The 21,187-nt window shown below is 40.8% G+C and overlaps 2 protein-coding genes across 2 annotated transcripts in view; one reads left to right on the top strand and one right to left on the bottom strand.

Annotated features, from left to right (window-relative positions):
• Positions 1-1,614: 1,614 nt before the first annotated feature.
• MRPL15 (mitochondrial ribosomal protein L15) lies at positions 1,615-16,794 on the bottom strand. Its single transcript, XM_074944376.1, has 5 exons — positions 16,583-16,794; positions 13,113-13,270; positions 6,677-6,842; positions 6,157-6,280; positions 1,615-4,550 (listed from the first exon to the last, which is right to left on the bottom strand). The coding sequence occupies exons 1-5, from the start codon at positions 16,688-16,690 to the stop codon at positions 4,213-4,215; spliced, it is 894 nt and encodes a 297-aa protein (XP_074800477.1). The 5' UTR covers positions 16,691-16,794; the 3' UTR covers positions 1,615-4,212.
• Positions 16,795-16,820: 26 nt separating this feature from the next.
• Positions 16,821-21,187, top strand: part of LYPLA1 (lysophospholipase 1) — a 46,419-nt gene continuing 42,052 nt past the window's right edge. Inside the window, exon 1 of the mRNA XM_074944381.1 lies at positions 16,821-16,854. The gene's annotated coding sequence lies outside the window, so the exon portion shown is untranslated. The remainder of the gene's footprint in view (positions 16,855-21,187) is intronic.

Genomic DNA, 21,187 nt, shown 5'->3' on the forward strand with positions numbered 1-21,187 from the left:
TATGAATGTAAAAACATGTGCACATTCTTAACATAAGTAAATATAATTGCCATACATGCCAATGCTGGTTTTCTCCATGTGCAAGAGAACTTGATCAGCATATAAAAGATATTCCATTGGGGAGCAGTTTGTTACAGATTTATTAGAGACATTGTTGACAACTCACTTGTGTTTTTGATAAGTCTATACTATGTTGCCAGGAGGCTTGTGTTTCTGATGAGATAAAATTATGAACGGGAATTCCTTTATAGCCTTGTCACTCTTTGGTTAGTAAATAAAATAGGAACCACTGCTATTAAATACTAGCTACTGTAAACAGAAAGAGACAAGCAGAGCATATTTTAAATAAGGCAACTTACAACCCTCTCTGCCCCCTCCAAGTATAAGTCAATAGAAGATCACCTTTATAAGTTAGAATGACCGGATTTTGTGGAACGTGGCTGTTTTGGCTCCAAGGTATTTGCAGCATTATAATATCAAGACCAGGATACAGCTGCCTTGTGACTAAGACGATGTTCACTGAATAATTGCTATCCAATCACTATACGTCACCAGACATCTGTTTCCTGTTTTCATTCTTTCCCTGTTATCATTTTATCCGAGTTACCCCTTCACCTGAGGGCCATTTAGAAATCTGCTACAACTGAAGTGTGTGTCTCTGTATCAGAGAATTTAAAAAAAAAAAATCACTTACCAGGAGCAACTTGTTCATCTTATTACAAAAAGCTAAAGTTGAAACAAAGTCACTTTTACAAAACACAATGATACATAAACACTTTGGTCTTCACTAAAATGACTAACTTCCTTCTTTGCTTCCAGTTAAGTAGCTTTCCTGTTGAGTACCACCACCTCCACAAAGTACAATTGTGAATTGATTCATAAAAACAGAAACATTATGGCACAAATAAGGGAAGGCAATAAATATTCTCTCCCCGCTGTGCCTTCCCTCCCCAAAAATGGAGCAACTAGTATTGTAGTAACAATAAAAAAGGTGTCACTTGTCATTTAAGTTTCCAAACCAACAATCATCAGGATGCAGAACAGGATACTTCTAAAATGAGAAAGTTATTTACTCCACATTCAAGTTAACACCAGAAGCTATGTTTTTTGGAACAAGGGATTACTTTTAAGAACATGCCAAAAAAGTTGTGCACCTTATAAAAATGCTCACTTCAACACCATTAAGACCCAATTCCTGCTATTCATGTTCCAGTTTTATATCAGTGTTTTGGAATATTCCAGCTTCTTTTAACAAACTGCAAACTGGGGGGGAGAGAGGGGCAATTAGTTATTTCTTAGCATCTAGTGCACATTAAGCAGGGACAATGGAAACCTGCAGGTTAGTTTGGTAATGTCAAAGCCCGTTGCCAGCTGTGCCCACATATCTATTCAGGGGACACCATCACAGGGCCTAATAACATCAGCCACACTATCAGAGGCTCGTTCACCTGCACATCTACCAATGTGATATACGCCATCATGTGCAAGCAATGGCCCTCTGCCGTGTACATTGGTCAAACTGGACAGTCTCTACGTAAAAGAATAAATGGACACAAATCAGATGTCAAGAATTATAATTCATAAACCAGTCGGAGAACACTTCAATCTCTGGTCACGCGATTACAGACATGAAAGTTGCTATATTACAACAGAAAAACTTCAAAACCAGACTCCAGCGAGAAACTGCTGAATTGGAATTCATTTGCAAACTGGATACAATTAACTTAGGCTTGAATAGAGACTGGAAGTGGCTAAGTCATTATGCAAGGTAACCTTGCTGTTACTCTGAAACCCAAATTGGTTGGTCTCTAAGGTGCCACAAGTACTCCTTTTCTATTTCCCCTTGTTTTTTCCTACCCCACCCCCCCCTTCCTCAGATGTTCTTGTTAAACCCTGGATTTATGCTGGAAATGGCCCAACTTGATCATACACATTGTAAGGAGAGTGATCACTTTAGATAAGCTATTACCAGCAGGAGAGTGGGGTGGGGGGAGAGAAAACCTTTTGAAGTGATAAACACCCATTTTTTCATGGTCTGTGTGTATAAAAATATCCTCACTGCATTTTCCACTTTTATGCATCCGATGAAGTGAGCTGTAGCTCACAAAAGCTTATGCTCAAATAAATTGGTTAGTCTCTAAGGTGCCACAAGTACTCCTTTTCTTTTTGCGAATACAGACTAACACAGCTGCTACTCCGAAACGTGATTCCACCAGAGATTTTATCAAAGTCAGTGAGATGTCACGGGGAGCGTGGGGAAAGTGTGGAAGGTTTTTCCTCGTTTAGTTTGTGACTCGACCTGGTCCTATTAATTGAGTACCCCAAGAAGCTGGGTTGATAAACACCAAGTTTCATCCAGCTCTCCACTCGTGGGGGGGAAGAAGGTGAGAAAAGCTTTTCTCAAAGCATACAGCAGGGGCTTGGAACCTACAGGGTCAGACTGGGGGCGCACAGGAGGGTTTTGACAATCAGAAGCTTGTCCTAGGATTTGGGATTGACAGCTGAAGGAAGCTATACTGAGAATTCCCACAGGCACCTGAAAATTAGATTGGGAAAGAGGGATGTTCATATATCTCTTGGCATAGGTGTTGGAACTAGGGTGCTACCAGATCCCCTAGCCTGAAGTGGTTTCCATCATATACAGGGTTTAGTTTGGTTCAATGGCTCTCAGCACCCCCACTATACAAATTGTTCCAGCACCCCGTCTCTTGGTCTTCCAGACTTTCTTTCAGGCATGTTTCCTTTCCTTCTCTGCAGAGATATCTAACAGCTTCTCCTTATTCAGGCCTTATCTAACTTCCATTATAATAGATGAGAATCTTTCCATCAACTTAGTGGAAGTTGGATCAAGCCTTTATTGATGAACTTAGGTCCCAAGGTTCATTGTACTACTTGGGACAAAAAGAAGAAACTCCCTGCCCTTTGCTCAGGAGAAGTGAGCCAATTCAGGACAAGGGAGAGTGATAAAATATGGGTTTTCCACCGGATGAAAATTACATTTCTTAACTAGCTAGTTAGCTTCAGTTTTAATTATAATTTTCAGCTACCCCCTGCTGGGAGGATGTAAAATCACCTAGTGAAATCCTGAAACTTCAGAACAAATCTCTCATGCTATCTGTTCCACACTTGAATTTCTGCAACTTCCGATATCATTTCTCGCTCTTCTATTTTAGGTCCTTGTGGCCCTCATCACCCTGGTATCCACGTGTCTCACAATCATTACTGGTGTTTATTCTAACACTACCCCTGAGAAATAGGGAAGAATTATTCCCATTTTAGATATGGTGAATTGAGGCACAGGGCAGATTAACTTGTTTGCCCAGAGTTGTACATTATTTTTGTTGCTGAGCTAGAAATGGAGTCCTACTTCAGTGTCCCATCCGCTATATCATCCTTCCTATCCTTAAACTCCTAATTTTAATACACATACATCTGATCTACAGCCAGTGGCTATAATAGCAACATCTGCCGATACTGGTTTTTGTATATATTTTTACTTGTGCCTGGATTTTCTATTGATAGTATTTTAGTTTAATTCAGAAAATCCTGATTAGACACAAATGTGTGTCTAAACTGGTTTTTAAATATCTGATTAAATCAATAGTCAATAGCTCATGTTCTAATCCTGTATCTGCCACTGACAAATTAAGTCACCACTTTGGCTGTGGAAAAGTTATTTAATCTCTTGGTGCTTCAGAAACACTAGCTGTAAAATGGGAATAATACTGATCTTTCTCACAAAGGTGTTAGGGATTCAGTTTTATATAACACATTGATTAAAACACTCAGATGCGTTTTGCTACCTTTTTTTTTTTAAGAAGCCGTAAAATGTTAGTTGAAAGTCAAGGTAAAAAATTGGGATAGAGGAATAAGTGAAAGCTAAAATTATTGGTACAACCTATTCCTTCGACTAGCATTCTCTAGAATAAGATCAGCATCAGAATATTTTTATCAAAGAAACAAGTGGCAAATGACAGCAAGAGAAAAATGTGTTAGAATGTGTATTTTATTCTTGAAAGAGTATTCTCTTCACTACATGGTATTATGACTCAATATAGAAAAAAAGAGATGTACCTGTAGCATTACCCAATCACAAATGTATATTAATGTTTTGACTAGTACAATAAGAATCTGTTTTAAAAAACAAACCTCACTTCTAATCCATTATTTCATATCCAGATGTTTCCTGTACATCTGCAGTTGTCTCAGAATTCATGAGCTATAGTATCTTAGCAACCTCTCGTCTGTTGGTTTCAGGATTTTCTTTTCACTCATGTTTACCACCCAACCTGGAGCAAGACCAAAGAAAATCTGTCTAGGGTCCTTGCGTGTGCTTAGCATTTGGAAAAGTTCATCTTTACTTATGTCTGGCAAAACATAACCATATTTCTTGGCGAGTTCAAGCCTGGCTTCTGGAATCTTTGATGGATCTGCTAGATACCCACGATTCCTGGCATCTGTGTAGTAACGGACCAGATCTTCAGGTGGAAGCATTCGCTTTGGAATAGGCTGGCCACGCAGAAAAAATGGTATTGGCTTGCACAAAATCTCTACAGGCAAGCAAAGGAGAGAAAGAAAGAATTAGGGATAGTACGTCATAATCAAGGTTCAAAAGCATTAGATGATGCCTCCTTTCCTCAAAAGACAAGTACAACATATGCCTGAAGTCTCTTGCTAGATTATTTGACTGCCACAAACTCATGCAGGGAAAAGGAGGAAGACTAGAGACAACTCTCTCCATATTTTCTTGTTCTGGGATACCAGACATCAATTAAGTTGTACAAATGCAATAAACCAAATGAATCAGTTAAAAATATTGTTTAAAAGGAAAAACTGATTTATATTCCCGATTTATAACCATCTGCATGAACCACTGTTTTAAGAAAAAAATGTTTTAAATATGTATAGCATGCCTGCTTTGGAAAGAAAGACATGGCACAGTAATATTACCATGTATTTAAAGGTCTTGCTTGTAGGTTAGGACTGTTATATCAGGGCTAGAGACAAGGTGGATGATCAACAGAAGTTGGTCCAATAAAAGACATTACCTCCCCACCTTGTCTTTCTAATATCCTGGGACCAACACAACTGCAACACTGCATATATCAGGGCTGTTTATTTTCAGCTTATGGAGAACACTCTCAAATGTATTGCCCTAATAAGAATTTCTCTTTACAAATGCCAAACAGTTTATTGGGAACATCCCCAAGGATGAGAACCGTCCAGAATTTATTTATTATTAACTGAAATTTTCTGGATTTTTTTGGTTGGTTTAGAAAAAATGGACAAGACCAAGGTAATACAATTCACTCAATAAGGATCACGTCTGGCCTCCAGTTCATGCATGCAACTGCCATTAATACGATAGATTGTACATGTAAATGTTGGGCAAGATACAGACTCAAGCCAAGCAGAAACCACACTCTTCACTGAAACATTGTAAAAAAGCAATAGTTATTTTGTATGAGGTGATTCCATGCTCCTCAAATTTTGTTTTCATAATAAAATGGCTATTTCAAAAGAAACAAAAAAAATGACTTCCACAATCTAAAAATAAAAATACATTTCAAATCCATAATTTCCTTTGAATTGGCTCTTCTCCTCCCCCAATGTATTGTTTTCCTAAAAGAGGAGTGCCAGGAATATAAACCCACTTTTGTTACGAATTTTTAAACAGAGTGGTCAAGCGCTTCAACTTTCATTGTCAATATTTTCCCCACATCTAATATGGACATAATGTAGATACAATTGTAAAAATAAAAACAAAAAAACAAAACAAAAACAAACCTGCAGAATTCAGCTAGTTTAACAGGTTCCTCCTGACCCCCTCGAAGCAACCTTACACCCCAAATCTGCAAACTCCTTAAATGTAGTTTTTCCCCCTGCACTGAATAATTTATATAGCATCAATGACTGGGTAGGGCTGATAGGCAAATAGTAAATAATGGAAAACTGAGCAAGTACTGCTTTTGAGGGAGGATAATTTTCTAGCAGAGCTCTATTAGACTGCATTGATTTATGCAGCTCCTACTGGACCTTCAAAAAGAACGAATGATTGACTCTTTCCATAGCGGTCTACATTTAGGATTTAGATTTTAAAAAACCACCACCATTCCACCGAAGAAAAGAAGCGGGGAGATGAGGGGGAATTCTTACCCAAACTCCGTGGATCATAGAAGCCTGTCGTAACAACACCACCATTTTTTTCAATTGCAGCAATGGCTAACTCAGATGCCATCTGTACTTCAATATTTACTTTTGCTGAAAAGATATCCGCACCCTGCAAGTTACAGCACGTGCTTAGATTAAACATAAATTGAATATTTTGGTAGCTATATTTATCCATCTCTACAGAGTATCAAATATGAAATACAAAAACTAAGTTGGGTCACAATTCTACAATATCCCATTACATGATTTAACAATTTTAACTACTCTTCCAATTGAAAAAAATAACATCTTGCAAATCATAATACACTGTCCAGCTTTTCATGAATACATAGTGCCCTCTAGTGGATTTAGCATTACGAATTTAATTAGTCTTCCATTTGGAAACATAAAACTGGCTTAGAAAAGTAGTCACGCTTCCAGGAGAGAGGAAGAGAGGGGCACCAAACAAAAAACTAAGGCTTTACATTATTATTATTATTCTCCTGGTAGTGTATTTCAGACATACCTTCTCCACTAGTTGGACACCATAATCCCTTTTGAGTGGCTGTATTGTCACACCTCTGGCATTGGTGAGCTGGGTTAAATCGATCGGTTGAGTGGGGTCCACTCTACCCAAGTCAATAAGGTATTGCAGCTTTTGAAGACTGAGGGGGTGATACTGGCGCCTGTAGCTGGAGAAAAGGCAAAGAAGTTTAGGATTTCAAAATATGAAGCTGAAATTCGCATAGTTAGCAGAGTGAAACAAGCTTCCAGGTTTAGTTGGTTAAGAGACAAATGAACGATACAATACTTTTTTCCGTTTTCCATCCTTTCCTAAATGTTCCAAGTAATTTTGTTTAAGAATAGGCCCATCCATAAGTACATTTTATTCCCCTTTTATAAAATAGGAAACCAAACACTACAACTGGCTATCACCGGGTTCAATTCACACCAAAGTAACATCCCCAGCAGCTAGTCAGCTTAAGTTGCACAGACTGTCTGGGTTCTAGAGGGAGAGGCTAAGTGTTATTCTGAAGAAGAAATCAGAAAGTTTGAATGATCCTTGGCAGGTCAAGAAGATTTTAGACAACCACCTTCTCCTATGAGTCTAACTCATCAGCCTTATTGACACATAAGAATCTGACTCAATGACATTCAAGCATATGCAAAGAATCCTTAGTATTCTACTCCAATGTGAGCTCTTTCTGGGTATATTGCTTTTCTACTGTGCTTATTGTAAGCAAACACCTCACAAATATCAATGATTTATCCCTCTTATCACTTACAACATAAGGAAATATTGAGTAAATATCCATTCCCCATATGGTTGGGCATTTGATTGGCCAAATAATATAAAAAAGGGTCAAATATTTTAAAGCACTAATTTACTATAACAGTAACAAAGGAGTAAGACTTTATGGTCTCCAATAAGCTTAGCCTTAGCTAAATACTTATGCCTAATGACAAAAAAACCCAAGCTACTCAAGTTATTTTTACTCAGAAAAATGTGAAGCACAATAGAAAAAAAGCTAAAGAATAGCACCATGACGTAATCAAAAAAGTAGGCCAGCCATTACATCAGGGCATTCTTGCTGGAATATTTGATAAGTCAAATAATAGGTAGTCAGTTAATCAGACAACTGACATTATACGACTAATCAGCTGACCAGCTTGCCAAGTCTATTCCGCCACACACTCAAGGGAAGCAGGAAGATTGCAGCCAAGAGCCATCAACTTAAAAAAAGGAATGGGGCTAAAAGGGAGAGAAAGTAGAGCAGGCTGGCTGAATAACTTGATTTTCACCTGTGTTCAAATACTTGTCTCTGTTATTCAGTGAGTTGTATAATTAGTCAGATACTTGAATGGATATATTTAAATACCTGTGAAATTCATTAAATAATATATTCAAGATTTTGGCTATTTGATCAGTCATAGTAGAAAGTTATATTTCTAACAACCAAATGAAACAGAAAGCTGAGTATTACAATTAAATGGAGCAGAGTATTTAAAAATATACAACTCTTTTATTCCTGTAACCTACAGGCAGTATAGTGGCATATATATTTTTCACTATGGCTGGTAGGCTGTGACTTCTGATACCCAGCATATATTTTTCAAGCCCTGGAAATATTTTCACTCCTTTTTATACATGGGGACTGAGACAGAGATTAAGAACAGGAAGAATACTGTAAATATGGGAAGGAAATTTTGTTTGATTACATATGCACAATAAGTATACCACCAGTAAACATATACAAACACTTAATGGTGTTTGGCCTTTATTATCATGTAAGAATAAACTGGAAGCACATTTTCCAATAGTTTGGGCTCGGATTTAGGCAAATATCAACATTTACACAAAATTACAAAGTACCTTTTTGTGAGAGGATATTCAGAGATGAGGTAAATGTATTTTAACCACAAGTTACAAAGAGGCCATTTACTTGTATTTTGGCAAAAATTATATTTCTAAATACAGGATATGTTTCTTGGAACAGCTGTAGAGTTACAAGAACAGGCTCTTTTACCACATTGCTAATTTACTTTGCTATTATTTTACTGTACAACACAAGTTATTGTGAATCTTCTGTCACTTAGAAGACTGGATCATTTTTCATTAAAAGGGCAGTTTACAAGATAAATTTAACATTAATGAGAAATTCCTAGTTTTAGCTGTTCTTCAGCATTCCCTGTTTTGGATTGCTGATTCAGGAAGTCACTATCTAACCACCTGTGGAAAGTGCTGCTCATCCACTTTCATGGTAAGGTAAATTAGGGGGAGGGAGATAATCTTTATTTCCAAATAGCGTCAAGAAAGCAACTTGCTTAAAACAAGTTTTCATAATGCTAATCAAATATCAATACTAACCACATATTAAATTCACTTAATTAATAGGCATATACACAGAAAACCTTCAGTAATGAAAACAAGTCTGCTACCAACACGTCATTCCACAGAATGGAAACATACACATGAATATTCACCGAAGTCAGTATCAATACCATAAAAATCAAACTACATATTTAGTAAGACTTTATACACAGCACAGATTAGAGACAGCTCCGGGGTGAAGGAGTTAAACACATGCAATATATCACATGGCCCTTATTGGCTAAAACTGTGGCATATGTTTGCCACTATTGCAAATGTATGGCACTAATATTTGTATTACCCTTTACAGAATTACAAGAAAGTCATGGACCCAAACAGCGCAAACACTAAATTACACAAGAAATGAAGACAGACAAGGAGAAACATGGGTTTCATGTTGTGCATGAAACCTGTAAGTTCTGATTTATTTTTAATTGGAGCAACAGAATAAGGCAAAAAATAAAAACAGATAGCAGTGAAGTGTAGATCAATGACTGACAGAAGTGGATTGTGAGAAAGTATCTGTAGCGTTTGAGGACAATTGCCCCACTGGAAGAGGAAGGGTGTTCCAAAAGCAAGGACAAGTCATGGAAAAGGCACACAAATGCCAACAGGAGGAGGAAGAAAAGCAGGATGCATAGGCAGAGCATAGGGTGTAAGATGAAATGAAAAAAGTATGGAGTAGGACATTTCAGCTGGATCCAGTGAATTTTGCTGTTAAGGAAGTTAGCAAAACTATGGGCAGAGAGAAGGGTGCAGAAGTTGACAGGGACAATGGTTTTGAACATTGCTAAAGATGGGAAAAAAGAATAATGCAAGTGTGAATGGACAAAATCAGAAAGGCTAAGGCTATGTCTATACTACAGACATTATAGTGGCACAGCTGTATCACTGTAAGGTTTCCCATGAAGCCACTCTATGTCAACAGGAGAGAACCTTCCAGTCAGCTTACTTAAACCACCCCCAACAAGCCGCGGTAGCGTCTCTCGCTGACATAGCACTGTCCACACTAGTCCTTTTGTCAATGAAACTTATGCTGGTCAGGGGTGCGTGTTTTTTTCACACTACTGACCAACAGAAGTTTTATTGACAAAAGTGCTAGTGTAGACATAGTCCAAGACACAAAATGAGTTAAACCTAGCTAAGGACACAAAAGGCAATACAAAGTTTTATAAATTCATGAGGAGAAAGACAAACAGACAGGAACATGTAGGTCCACTACTTAACAGACAAGGAGAGCTAACAACAGAGGACATCAAGAAGACTGAGGAGTTTAATGCCTATTTTGCTTCAGTCTTCTCTGAAAAGGTCAATGGTGATCAGATACTCAACACAATTAATATTAACAACAAGGGGAAAGGAGGACAAGCTAAAGTAGATAAAGAACAGGTTAAAGAATATTTAGGTAAATTAGATGTATTCAAGTCAGCAGGGCCTGATGAAATCCATCCTAGGGTACTTAAGGAACTAACTGAAGTAACCTCAGAACCATTACCAATTATCTTGAGAACTCATGAAGTCCCCGAGGGCTGGAAAAGGGCAAACATAGTACATATCTTTTAAAAAAAGGGAGAGGAATAAATAACGAGGAGCTGGGTAATTATAGATCAGTCAGCCTAACTTTGATACCTGGGAAGATACTGGAATAAATTATTAAACAATTTGAAGGTACCTATAGGATAACAGGGTTATAAATAATAGCCATCATGGATCTTTTAAGAACAAACCATGCCAAACCAACCAAATTTCCTTCTTTGAGAGGGTTACTGGACTATTAGATATGGAGGAAGCTATAGATGTGATTTATCTAGATTTCAGTAAAGCTTCTGACAGTCTGATATGACATTCTTATAAGGAAATGTGGATTAAGTTACAATAAGGTGGGTGCACAACTGGTTGAAAGACTGTACTCAAAGAGTAGTTATCAACATTTCATGTCAAACTGGGGGAACGTAGGGGGTGGGGTGTGTATCTAGTGGGTCCCACAGGGTCTGTCCTGGGTCTAGTACTGTTCGATATTTTAATTAATGACTTGGATAATGGAGTGGAGAGTATGTTTATAAAAATCTTCAGATGACACAAACCTGAGAGGGGTTGCAAGCCCTTTGGAGGAGAGGACTAGAATTCAAAAGGACCCTGTTAAGTTGGAGAATTGGTCTGAAAGCAACAAAATGAAATTCAATAAAGACAAGTCCAAAGTTCTATACTTCGGAACTAAAAAACAAATGCATTAACTGCAAAATGGGGAATAACCAGCTAGGTGGAAGTACTCCTGAAAAGGCTCTGGGGGCTATTGTGAATCACAAGTTGAATATGAGCCAACAATGTGATGCAGTTGCAAAAAAGCTTAATATCACTCTGGGGTGTATTAATAGGACCGTACTATATAAGACATGTGAGGTAACTGTTCCGTTCTACCTGGCTCTTGTGAGGCCTCACCTGCAGTACTGTAGCTAGATTTTGATGCCACACTCTTGGGAGACAGGCCAGTCCTTGCTTACAGACAGCCCCCCAACCTGAAGCAAATACTCACCAGCAACCACACAACAGAACCTATCCTTAAACAAAGCCTGTTGCCAACTGTGTCCACATATCTATTCAGGGGACACCATCATAGGGCCTAATCACATCAGCCACACTATCAGAGGCTCATTTACCTGCACATCTACCAATGTGATATATGCCGTCATGTACATTGGCCAAACTGGACAGTCTCTACATAAAAGAATCAATGGACACAAATCAGACATCAAGAATTATAACATTCAAAAACCAGTCGGAGAACACTTCAGTCTCTTTGACAGGTTTCTCTTTGACAGAGTAGCAGCCGTGTTAGTCTGTATTCGCAAAAAGAAAAGGAGTACTAGTGGTACCTTAGAGACTAACCAATTTATTTGAGCATAAGCTTTCGTGAGCTACAGCTCACTTCACTGGATGCATTATGCTCAAATAAATTGGTTAGTCTCTAAGGTGCCACTAGTACTCCTTTTCAATCTCTTTGGTCACTCGATTACAGACCTGAAAGTGGCAATTCTTCAACAAAAAAAAAACTTCAAAAAAGACTCCGAGAGACTGCTGAATTGGAATTAATTTGCAAGCTGGATACAATTAATTTAGGCTTGAATAAAGACTGGGAGTGGATGGGTCATTACACAAAGTAAAACTATTTCCCCATGTTTATTCCCCCTTCTCCCGCCCCCCGCTGTTCCTCAGACGTTCTTGTCAACTGCTGGAAATGGCCCACCTTAATTATCACTATAAAAGGTCCTCCCCCGCCCCACTCTCCTGCTGGTAATAGCTCACCTTACCTGATCACTCTCGTTACAGTGTGTATGGTAACACCCATTGTTTCATGTTCTCTATGTATATAAATCTCCCCACTGTATTTTCCACTGAATGCATCCGATGCAGCGAGCTGTAGCTCACGAAAGCTTATGCTCAAATAAATCTGTTAGTCTCTAAGGTGCCACAAGTACTCCTTTTCTTTATACTCTTTTGAGTTTATCATCAAAAATGGAAAAAAGTTACCCTGATTAGAGGTGTGGAAGTGAATAAGTAGGATTGGTTGGCCAAGAGCTGAACGAAGAGCAGGTGATCTTGTAGAGATGCTGAACGCAACGGGGTTGATCCAAAGCCCACTAGGGTCCCTGGGAGTCTTTTAATAGGCTTCAGATTAAGGCGAGTGAATGCACAAGTGGAGATAAAGGTGGAGAGAGAGAGCAAGAGCTGAGCACGAGGAGTGATAGGGAAGATACAGATGAAAGAGAAACAGACAAAGCAGTCAACTATGGAAAAGAGGGCAGAAGGCTGTAACCAGGGAGTCATCAATATGGAGGGCAGATAATGAAGGGAAGAGTGGTTCAGAAGGTGGCAGAGAAATGAGAAAGACTAATGGATTCAAAATTACAGAAAGTGACAAGGGGAAGGGGTGGGTGGGGGACTTTGGGGGAAAAACAGATGACTAACTGAAAGGAGAGACTGTCTCATATGTTCAGGCTGCGTTCACAAAATTAGATTTTGACTGCCACTTCAGAAGAAAGATAAAAGTGAATGACATTCCACTTAAAATAAATCTAGAAAGCAAACTTACCTGTGTCCTTCATTATACCCATATTTTGGAATAATCAAGTAAAATGGAGTCTGGCCACCCTCAAAGCCCAATCGGGGGCGATTTCCTCTTTGTCTTTGTCCTTTATGACCTCGACCACTTTTCTTACCTCCATGTCTTCCACGGCCACGTCTTTTTTCCTTGAAAGCAATAATTCATAAATTCAGTTAATTACACTATGGATACATAAACTCTGGCAATGTACCTTCTGAGGAAATAGAAGACTGTTCTCCAATGAACTGGGTGAGACTGGTAAGAAAGAAGTGGAAATGCTTAACTTAATTAAAGGAGGGAATATTAAACTAAATGTGATTTTAGATAGTCACCAAATCAAATGGTTTGAAAGTCTACATGGATATGTGCAAAGCTAGAGTAAGAGTATGTACACACGACAGCTTACATTGATTTAAGTTATGTCGCTCAGGGGTGTAAATAAGCCACACACACCCTGAGCGACGTAAGTTACACCAGCCTAAGTGCCAGTGTGGACAGCGCTACGTAGGTGGGAGAGCTGAAGTAATTAAGTTGATAGGAGACCTCTCACCTGTCAGCTTAGAGCGTCTGCACTAGCAGCGCTGTAACTTCTGTAGCATAGCTATATAGCACTATGTTTTCCTCTCACCTCTAACATTTTGTTAGCAAGCAAGGATGGTTCAATAGTTACAGCACTAGTCCAGGACTGGGAGTCCCAACTTCAATTCCTTGCTCCACCACAGACTTCCTGTGTGATGGTAGGAAAATCACTTAGCCTTTCTGTGTCTCAGTTTCCCTCTCTGTAAAATGAGGATAACAGTACTTCCCTACCTCTTGGAGGTATTGTGAGGCTAAATACATTCAAAAGATTGGTTTCAGAGTAGCAGCCATGTTAGTCTGTATCCGCAAAAAGAACAGGAGTACTTGTGGCACCTTAGAGACTAAACAAATGTATTAGAGCATAAGCTTTCGTGGGCTACAGCCACTTCATCGGATGCATAGAATGATAGTAAGAAGATTTTTATTTACATACAGAGAAGGTGGAAATTGCCATACAAATTGTAAGAGGCTAATTAATTAAGATGAGCTATTATCAGCAGGAGAAAAAAAAAACTTTTGTAGTGATAATGAAGATAGCCCATTTAGACAGTCGACAAGAAGGTGAGAGGATACTTAACATAGGGAAATTACATCTATTGAATCAATGCTGATAATAGCTCATCTTAATAAATTAGCCTCTTGCAGTTTGTATGGCAACTTCCACCTTCTCTGTATGTGTATATATAATCTTCTTACTATATGTTTCATTCTATGCATCCAATGAAGTGGGCTGTAGCCCAAGAAAGCTTATCCTCTAATAAATTTGTTAGTCTCTAAGATGCCACAGGTACTCCTATTCAAAAGATTGCGAAGCATTTTGAAATCAACAAATGAAAAGTGCTATATAAGAGAGATTAGGTATTATTGTAGGTCTGAAAGTTATATACTTTCTCTTGAACAATAAACTACTGTGATTCCCCACCCCTATCCCCACCTGAGGGCATGTCTACACTATAATCTCAAATTGACCTATGTTAGGTCAACTTGAAGCCACCGCAGTAATTACTGCAATGGCTGATGTCCGTACTAACCTCCTTCTGTCAGTGGTGCGCGTCCTCACCAAGACCATTTCCACCAACTGAAGAGGTACAGCGTGGGGGGCTGAGAGCTGGGGCTCTCAGCTTTGCACAGCTCCCCACTGGAAGGGGAGGGGACAGCCACCCAGGACTTCTCGCCTCCAGGAGGGAGATCCGCACCCAGAGTCTGGTTGGCTACTGTTCTCCCGGAGGAGAGTGGGGAGCCAGGACCCTGAGGGTGGAGCACGGAGCCCAGGAGAAGTCATTTAAACCTTATTTTCCCTTGTGTCACTGACTTGCTGTTCACTGTTTATTGAGTTATTTACACCAGAAATACTATTTATAAAATAGAAGCTCATTTACCATAGGTAAACGTCTGTCATGTAAATGTAGCCGTCAGTTTCAGGAAAATTTGCACGCTTGAAACTGCATCACCAGTGCAGAACCTTACTGTAGATGTTTTCCTCTAGTGCGGTATGCCCGCATCAGAAGGTTTGGATTGATTGAACTACCTTAATGCAAAGGTATTGGTCATTCATTTCACATTCTCTTACTACCTTTCATTGCGTTCTCAGTTTCCATCTGTTACACAGGGAACCAAGTAAAACCCATTTATTTTAACATTTGGCTATTTTTATTCGGTGTCTGTTAGTTAATTCAGGCTATTTTAATGTATTAAATAATGTGGATAGTAGTCAGGATAGTAGCAATTTAAATAAGCTACCATTAAATAATGCAACTGGTATTTTTCACATTAATTTTATTCAATAAGTTTAGATGGCATAACATTAGGTATTATAAAAATCAGCTACTCTGCATAGTTGGACTCTTACACAGAACACTCTGCAGGGTTGGGGCTTTAGATCGGTTTCAGATGCCTTGATCTCTAACCATTTGAGAACTGTGAATCTGACATTTTCAAAGACATGAACTACCAACATTTTACACTTCTTATGCTAGCTTCTTGTAAGTCATCCCCCCCTACACACACAATTAAGGGGCACAATAGAAGAGGTGGGGAGACAAGAGGAAACAGTCAAGTTAATAGTGCAGCTCTTCTTTCAAATTTTATTGTAAAGGGCTTGACTCAAATCCTGCTAATGGATCCCTGGGCACAACCCCATAAAAGTCAACCGGGGTTCACCCACACAGATCCAATTTCAGGATTGAGGCTTGTGTGTCCATCCTCATTAGGAAAGGTTTCAAAAGTTTGCACCAATGCATTAAGGTAGTTCAATCAATCCAAACCCTCTGATGTGGGCATACCGCACTAGAGGAAAACATTTACATTAAGGTTTTGCACTGGTGATGCAGTTTCAAGTGTGCAAATTTTCCTCAAACTGAAACTGACGGCTACATCTACATGACAGACATCTGTTGGCATACCTATATTGGTCAGGCGTGTGCAGCTGTACCAGCAGAAGTCTTTAGCATCTTTAACGTTTATCTGTTAGCATTCCACGTCCTGTAGTCAAGACAATACAGGAGAATTTCACCTTTCACTGGGGCGAATACACAGTCTCATCGCTGGGGAGAGGACCCAAAAAAGCACGAACCCTGAAGGTCAAAGCACGTCATGATTTTTTAAGCCAGCTTCGTGGCTGTTGAACGCCAAGGCCCCGCACCACCGAAAGATCTTCGGGGCCAGCCTGCGCACGCAAGAGACGGTCGGTCTCGGGGCTCAGGGGCCGGCCCAGGCTGGCGCGGATCCTGCAACACGCGGGGCTCAGCGCTGAGCAGCTGAGGCCGCCCAGCCGCCTGGGTACCTGGGGCGGGGGAGCGGGCCCGGCGGGCCGTGCCTCGTTCTCGGAGAGCCAAGGCCCGGGCCGAGCCCGCCCAGGGCCTCCTGCGCCCGGCACTTACCGATTTCTTGGCGCCGGGGTTGGGCCTCAGGTTGACCAGGCTGACCCTGGGCAGGGCCCGGAGTAGCTCCATCGCCTTGGGGCCACCGCCCCGCGACGCGGCTGCCATGGCCGCTGGCGGCCACCCCCACCGCACGCCCCGGGCCTGCAAGGGCACAAGCGGCAGCCGCCCGCCCGCAGCATGCGACGCTGGGCCGTGCGCCTCGCTTTACGGCAGCCGGAACCCCTTCCCCCTCCCAACTGTCGCGACGCGGCTGTGTCGGGGGAGGGCAGGTAAGGAGCGAGCCAGTGCGGAGAGGAAGCGGGGTTGGTTGGTTGGTGAGACGGGGTGGAAGGTGCTGTAGGGTGACCAGATGTCCCGATTTTATAGAGACAGTCCTGGTATTTGGGGCTTTTTTCTTATATAGGCGCCTGTTACCCCCGACCCCCTGTCCTGGTTTTTCAGACTTGCTATCTGGTCACCCTAGGTGGCTGGTTTGCACCCCATACGGTATAGCGCGTGTCCATGGATTATGTGGATTGTGACTGCGCCCGTTTCCTGGGACACAACCGAGTTTACCCACTGCCTGGCATGCGGGCAGATATTGTTTCCTTGCGCTGCCCCATCTGTCTGTACCCACCTCTTGTCTTATACTTGGATTGTAAGCTCTTGGGGGGCAGGGGCTGTCTTCTTGATTTGTATTTGTGCAGCACCTAACAGAATAGAAAGGAGTACTTGTGGCACCTTAGAGACTAACCAATTTATTTGAGCATAAGCTTTCGTGAGCTACAGCTCACTTCATCGGATGCTTATGCGCAAATAAATTGGTTAGTTTCTAAGGTGCCACAAGTACTCCTTTTCTTTTTGCGAATACAGACTAACACGGCTGCTACTCTAAACCTAACAGAATGGGTTGTTGGTCCATGACTGGGGCTCCTAAGCACCACCGTGATACAAATAATAAGTAATAATAATGATAATTTGCTTCAGTATACAAAAGATGTGAACATAAACTCACCTCTGCACCATAAAAGTATGCTGTGTACAGGATGGGCTTGTTTATACCAGCATAAACTAAGGTGTCCATCTAAATGGGATATAGTTGTGCTGGTATAACTCTCCCCATGTGGGTGAGCTTATTATAAGAGTTCCTTGTTTTGGTTTAGTTTATGTCACTTTGGAAGGGGTTAAAGTTAAACCAAAAAAAACCATTCTCATTCCAGAATAAGATTGTCCAAACAGGGAGTTATATCTGCATAACGAAGTTTATTTAACTATACCAGTGCTTAATTTGTGCCAGGGCTTAGCCTCGGCACCTCTAGGCTTGGCAGTCTGTAGCCCCAGGACTTCTGGCTCCCAGCCAGCAGCCACCATTCTCTGGCTATCCAGCTCTGAAGGCAGCGCAGCCACCAGCAGCAGCGCAGAAGTAAGGGTGGCAATATCTTACTCTGATGCCATCTTTATTTCTGTGTTTCTGCTGGTGACTTCGCTGACTTCAGAGCTTGGTGCCTGGCCGGCAGCCACTGCTTTCTGGCCAGCCAGCTTGAGATCCAGTACCTCTTTCATTGTCAATTAAGCACTGATTGTACTGGTATAACTGGTAAAACTTTCCATGGAAGACAGCCCATGAATCACAATTACACAAAAAAGTGAGTGTTATACACACACTAAAAAAAAATGGTTATCACTACTTCCCTTCCTTATAATTATAAATATTACATGTTTTTCATGTATGTGTATTATTCAGATATTATCTCTGCTGATCCCAACTCTGAACAATAGTTGAAGTATATGCAAACAAGTCCTTGCCCTAAATAACTTACAGTCTGAAGGGACTGGTGCAATACAGAGCAATAGGGTGCAGAACAAAGACAAGTGGTATAAGGTTAAACAGAACAAACTGAAGAATAAACAAACAAGAAAACAAGAAAAGGATGCTGCATGATGTCTCTGTCAGTGGAACACTTCAGGGATGCAAAGCCCCAGGATATGCGACGTATGAAAGGAATGTGAAATAAAGGATACAGCACTTTTAAATACATATGTAAGGACAATATATTTAAATAAACTTCACTGAGAAGATTAAGAGAGCCCAAATTCCCCTTTCCCCACATCTGTGTACCATGCTGCATATATAATTCTGATCTACTCTATATAGGTTCTTATACCACCATCATCACTGTAGCATATGAGTATTTTCCAGTAGTGCATCAAGCCATGTGATTAACATCTGTCACTTGTGGCTTGTTCTTTCTCATCGTGTCTCCTGTGGGAGAGAATTATATGTGGAACTGATAGATTGAGGGTTGCCCCCAACTCTCAGTTCCCTTCTCCCGCCCCCATGGCTGAGAGAAAACAAGGTAAACAAAATGAGCCTTTCACTTAGAGCATAAGGGGATAGGCTGTGATGGTCCTTAGTTCTTGTGGGAATTTATTCCACAGTCTTGGATGAGCCCCCTAGAAAGCTTTGTCTCCTGTTCTGGCAAAACCCTTTACCCTTATGATAGAAAATTCCATTGTGCCTTGAGGAGCAATGTTGTCTACCACAGTTCTTAACTTGGAACTTCAGACAATCTTGTAGTCCAGGCCCCTGAGCAGCTTAAAGATGAAGACCAAGATCTTGAACTTAACTCAGTATTCTTTGGGAAGCCAGTGTAGAGAGTGGAGAGATGTGCTTGTAATAGCCTGTGTTGCTGAGGAGATGCACTGCGGCATTTTGTGGTAACTGGAATTTCCTATGCACTGAAAGCTACATGCCCAGGTATACTGCATTGCTATAGTTCAGATGGGAAGTGATGAAGGTATGTATAATTGAGGACAGAATATCATCTACCAGGTTGGGATGGAATGTCTAAGTTAGTTGGCTATATGATATAAAATGGAATGGACTGCAAACTGCTTCTCAGACTTTGCTTTTGTTTATGTCTAAAATTACTTTTCCCTTGCTGTTATCTGCTTTTATATTATCTGTATTTGATCTTCTCTGGGCATGTTGCAGCCCGGACTTAAAAACATAGGGCTGTATCTTAAAAAGATTGGTGATGTTTAGGATGTTGATGCAATACAAATGCAGTGGCAATCAAGAAACCAAAATGAGAAGTTTGAAGAAGAATACCTTTTTCCCTTGTTCTGCTATTCTTATGGAAATGTTGTGCATTATTATTACAATAGTTTCCTTATGCTGTTGTGCTCCTTGATCATGTAACTTACTTTACCTAATGAAATTGTGCCTACTCTATAACCAGAGAATAGAATTACAGCCAGCATGATGGGTCAACTGGAAATTATTTTCTTCCAGAACAGAAGCACTGTGAAGGATTAATTGAGGGAAGATAAGGGGGTTGTTACAGAGAACACCACTGAGAAATTATGTACTGGGCTAATACATCTGCCTATTGCCAAGGTTGCCCCAAACTTCCCATTAAAAGACCCTGTTTTCAGTTGCTTAGAAATTTGCAAAATTTAACTATTTGGGCGGAAATTTTCCATGCTGGATGTCTGCCTCATGCTGACTTTTTTTGGGGGGGGGGGCGGCGGGGGGAGAGGTGTTTCAGCCAAAATGGCTCATCTTTTTCTGAGAACTAATCTAGGGGGAAATATGTTTGTTTTGCCCCTGTTAAAAATTCTGGCCACCTTATCTTTGAAAAGCTCTAGCATCCCCATGTTTGAAGCAGGGGCTTGAAATTTGGCAGGGAGATGGCCTTTGTGTCAGGGATGCACCTTTTGCTGTCCCTGTGAAAATCTGCCCAAATTTGGCACAGTTACCTTGGAAAAATAACAATTGCTACTTTCTCAGTAGAGACTTAGATTGTAGCAGCTAACTTCCCTAAACATTCTGACCACACTGGGCATATTGCATCCTGGATCTGTGCATGGCTTTCACTGCAATTGCAGCTGTAGGCTGCTCCCAACCAGGGGAGAGGGAGAAGGAAACTGAGAGTTGGGGTGCAAAGAGACTGGCTTTGGCTGGGCAAGAAGACTGGGACTGGCTGGACACAGAGATTGGGAACAAGTAGCTGGAAATGGGAATGGCTAGGCAAAGAGACTCGCTCTGGGAGCTGAGTAGAGAGTTGAACTGGCTGGGAAAAGAGACTAGTGGAGGAGAGTGTAACTGGAACCCAGAGGCTGGAAGGATGATACTAGGACTTTCTGGGCAAGGAAACAAAGTCTAGAATGAGAAGCTTCAGGAGTGAAGAATGGAACTGGCTAGGTGAGGAGAATGGAACTGAGATGAGGAATCAGGGTGGAACAGAGTGAGGATTAGAACAGGAACAAATTGGAGAGGATGAGGCAAAAGGGAGAGGTCAAGCTTGGGGAGAAATGCACAGAAAGGTCTGTGCCCACTACAGCACACTCCCCTCCAGAACCTAAAAGGGATCCCAAGATTCCTGAGTCTAACCATTCCTCTGCTGTCAGCAAATATCTGTGAAACCTACTGGCAAAAGTGTCCCATCCCCTTCTAATGCTGGTTCACATAGAGGAAAACAGGCTGACATCAGCTACTCAGTTAGCTCAAAGCCTGGTCTATACTCAGAAGTTAAGTTGACCCAGGTACATCACTCAGGGGTGTGAAAAATCTACATGGCTGACATAGCTAACACAACCTAACCCCCAGTGTAGATAGTG

The sequence above is a fragment of the Natator depressus genome, chromosome 2, assembly GCF_965152275.1.
Source record: "Natator depressus isolate rNatDep1 chromosome 2, rNatDep2.hap1, whole genome shotgun sequence".
NCBI classification, from domain to species: Eukaryota; Metazoa; Chordata; order Testudines; family Cheloniidae; genus Natator; species Natator depressus.